The following is a 3,696-nucleotide window of genomic DNA, read 5'->3' on the forward strand; positions in this document are numbered from 1 at the left end:
GATAATCCAACATATATGATGACTAAGTTCGATCCTATAATTAAGTTTAGACATTGTTTGAACTTAATTGGTGTTGGTAGTATTTGAGGCCCCTTAGGAGTGTGAAAGTGAAGTGACGTGAAAGAATTTCGAGTTTGTTTGAATCATAGGAATTTGGGCTAAGGTGGATATTTTTGGAAAATGCCTCATATTCTATTTTTGAGTCCATAATAGCTAGTTTCTAAATAGGATATATTTATGTAAGGTAGTTTCTTATTATCACAAAGGAAATATCCTATTATGTGATATTCTTTTATGAATCGATATCTTTGACAATTATACAATTAGTTTCCTATGTGGAATTTTTGTATGTAATTAGGAAAAATATATAGGAAGATATTTTTATTTGGAGAGTGAGTTTCTTTTTGGGTGTAATTGGGACTGATAGGCCACGACGATCTGAGAGGGGTCATAAACCAAATCCCAAATATTTGGGATGAGTTGGAACGTGAAGGATCGTTGGACTTGGACTGGGTCGTGGCAATTGAGAGTCATACGTGCAGAAGGAAATGGGTCATCCGTAGTTGAGAGTTTTCCGTCATTTTATTTTCATTTGTTATGCTCTGTTTTAAGTGTATTTGGCTTTGCTTATTTAAAGCAACCAATGCTTTTGTTAATGGGGAGTATTTTTCTTTGCAATCAAATTGTGGTTCGTTTCTCACCCGAAGAGAAAACAAAGTATCTTAGCCTTATACTCTGAATTTGGGACCTATCAGGGACGGTGGGATTTGAGAGTTCTAGGTTGTAATATCTTTCAACAATAATAGTTTTTTTTTTTGTCCTAGCTTATGGATGTAGGTTTTAGGCCGAGCCATATAAATCGTTGTGTGCTTTATGGGTTTTTTGTTTTTGTTTTCTTATTTTATCCTCACTATTTTTTTGTTGTAATTTTTAACAACATTTATAACTGAGTACCAACAATTAGGACTAGATTTGAGTGAGTTTATATTGGTAAGTTTCAACTCTATCTTCGTGGGGAAGAAGTAAAAGATATAGAAAAATCTTAATCTCAAAGAAAAAATGGTGAAGAAAAAGCTTACCCTCTTATTAGTAGGATAAACACATGCCATAATTCCAACTTGAATTTTGTTATTATACACAAAAAAACACCCATCATCGGAGTAAGCAACAGAAATATAACCAGATGGATGATAAGCAACATAATCAAAATAAAGAACCACCATAACCAAAGTTAAAGCCATGAGGATCAAATCCAATGATCTTTGCATCATGTGGAATGATTGCTCCAATAGAGTTTGGAGAGAAAAAATCAGGAGGATTTGCTGCCTGGAACATAAGGTTATCAGCTTGCCTTGCAACGTTAGCCTTGAGTTGCTCTAGAGACACTTTCAATAGCTCAAGTTGCTCAAAACCAAGCCCCTCAATTGGAGCTGCCCACCAACACTGTGTTTGGCTGGCTTTCTTTATCTTTTCAAGCACTTCACTACGTTTCTTTTCAGCCTCCAATTCATTGAGAACTTGAGTAAGTTGCATATTGAGTTCACGGATATTGGCACTACGATGAGCCTCGAAAAGTTGTAGTGTACCAGCATTTGTAAGAGGATTCCGTGTAAGGAACCGATCTACGATGGATTCGACAGATGGATGGCCAAATGAATATACTTTTTTACCTGGAGAGAAGACTATAATGGCAGTTTCGGCGCCACAAAGGGTGCTCAATTCACTAGCTTTCTTGAAAAGGCCAGACCGACGTTTGGAAAAGGTAACCTGTAGGTTACTTTCTTTTGCCATTTTAGTCATCTCAACCCTTTGGCGACCCTTACTCTTTCTTATAGTAGCCATGAAAAGAAGAATGCAGAACAAAAAACTGGTTTCTCTTAATCAAGATTAAGTGATTTTGTGGAAAAATATGAGGCTTTTAAAAGAGATTGTTGGTGGTGCTCTCCAAATCTATATTTTATTCTATGTATTTAATTACTTACCTAATTTTTTGGATTCCAAAATATCAACCTCTTAGGGGGTGTCATTAACACCATCAATATTGAAACATCTCAATTTTTTTTTTTTTTTAAAAAAGAAAATTGACAATCGACTATTGTTGATTATATATCAAACCACAAGGTACTTGCCTAAGAAGTCATATATATCGAATTATGTTAACCATTGGATTCATATCAAGTGGTAAGATTTCATCCTCCTAGATGAACAAAAAGGTGAAATGGAAGGATATATGTTATGAAGTCCTCACTTGTTAGACAAATAGTCAAAAAAGAAAAAAAAGAAAAAAAGAAAAAAGAAAAAAAAGGTAGTAACTATATGTCTAAATGAATTTCTTGCTATACAAAATAATGAGGGAATTTGAAAATGGGAATGACTTGATATCAAATGAATTTCTATATTTCAAAGATTAGAATATTATTAATATTTTTTCCAATTAGTATAAAAGATAATTTCTACACAATTAATTTTAAGACATGGTAAGTTGACAAGTAGACAGCAATAAAGATGTGATTGTAGTCTATCGATGCTTTGGCTGTGTGATCATTCTCTAATCATTTCTTAGCATTTTAGTTCTTCTAAAAGACACACAAATGGAAATAAAATGATTTAGTTTTTTTCAAATATTTTTTATTTTTAGTCAAATAATTAATATAAGAAACACAACCCCACCCTATTTTTGTGTCAGCATGTATTAATTGTTTGAACAACCCTTGAGCCTACTTATTACCATTAAAGCAATTTTAAATCCTATCTTATCATGATTTCATGCGCTTATGAAAATCTAAGAGCCTTAAAATATTGTTGGTAAAACTTAAATATGCCCTATTTTTAGGAAGGTAAAACAATACAAAAAGGAAAAAAAAAAAGAGTACATATGCAAGTAAAAGAAACACAATCACACTATGTTCTCAGTGAGAAAAAGAAATCTCACTATAACAAATATCACTTTTTGCCACTATTTTGTTTTTTCCATAAACTAAATTTTATGACAAAATATCGCTTTTAGCCACAAATTTACTTTTTGTTGCCAAAAATACAATGTGAACAATTAGTATAATGAACTCCATTTTTATCGCAATATTATTCATGACAAAATATTAACTTTAACCACAAAGTTACTTTTTGTTACTAAAAATATGGTAAGAATAATTCATGTTCAATATATGACATTGTTTCATAAACTCATTTTTTGCCACAAAATTATTTTAGCAACAAATTTAAATTTTATAGGAAAATATATAATGAGAATAATTATGACGCAATATATGATCCTTTGCCATGAACTCCACTTTTTCGTGGAAAAATATCACTTTTAGCCTTGAATTTACTTTTTGTCTTTAAAACTATGTTAGGAATATTTTCTTCATGATATGTGGCATTTTGCTATGAATATTATTTTTTAGTAAAACTTTATTTTTAAATATAAAAAAAGACTTGAAATTTTAAATTTTTGTTTATTTTTTTCTATAATCTTATTTGTGGCAGAAAATTATCTTGTTTATTTTAATTATATGTGGACCACTTTTTATGTAATAAATTAAAATGTAAATAAAATTATTAAATAATTGATATTTAAATATTTAATCATTTATAAAAATATTATAAAAAATAACCATTGCTTATAAAAAGAAATAGTCTTTTTATTAAAGTATAAAAAATATAGTCTTTTTATTAAAGTACAAAAAAGTTTCATTT

At 30.2% G+C, this 3,696-nt stretch overlaps 1 protein-coding gene across 1 annotated transcript; it reads right to left on the bottom strand.

The window, feature by feature from the left end:
* Nucleotides 1–1,203: 1,203 nt before the first annotated feature.
* Nucleotides 1,204–1,842, bottom strand: LOC117920863 (agamous-like MADS-box protein AGL62). Its single transcript, XM_034838530.1, has one exon. The coding sequence runs from the start codon at nucleotides 1,840–1,842 to the stop codon at nucleotides 1,204–1,206; it is 639 nt and encodes a 212-aa protein (XP_034694421.1).
* Nucleotides 1,843–3,696: the final 1,854 nt, after the last annotated feature.

The sequence above is a fragment of the Vitis riparia genome, chromosome 1 (assembly GCF_004353265.1).
Source record: "Vitis riparia cultivar Riparia Gloire de Montpellier isolate 1030 chromosome 1, EGFV_Vit.rip_1.0, whole genome shotgun sequence".
In the NCBI taxonomy this organism is placed as follows: Eukaryota; Viridiplantae; Streptophyta; class Magnoliopsida; order Vitales; family Vitaceae; genus Vitis; species Vitis riparia.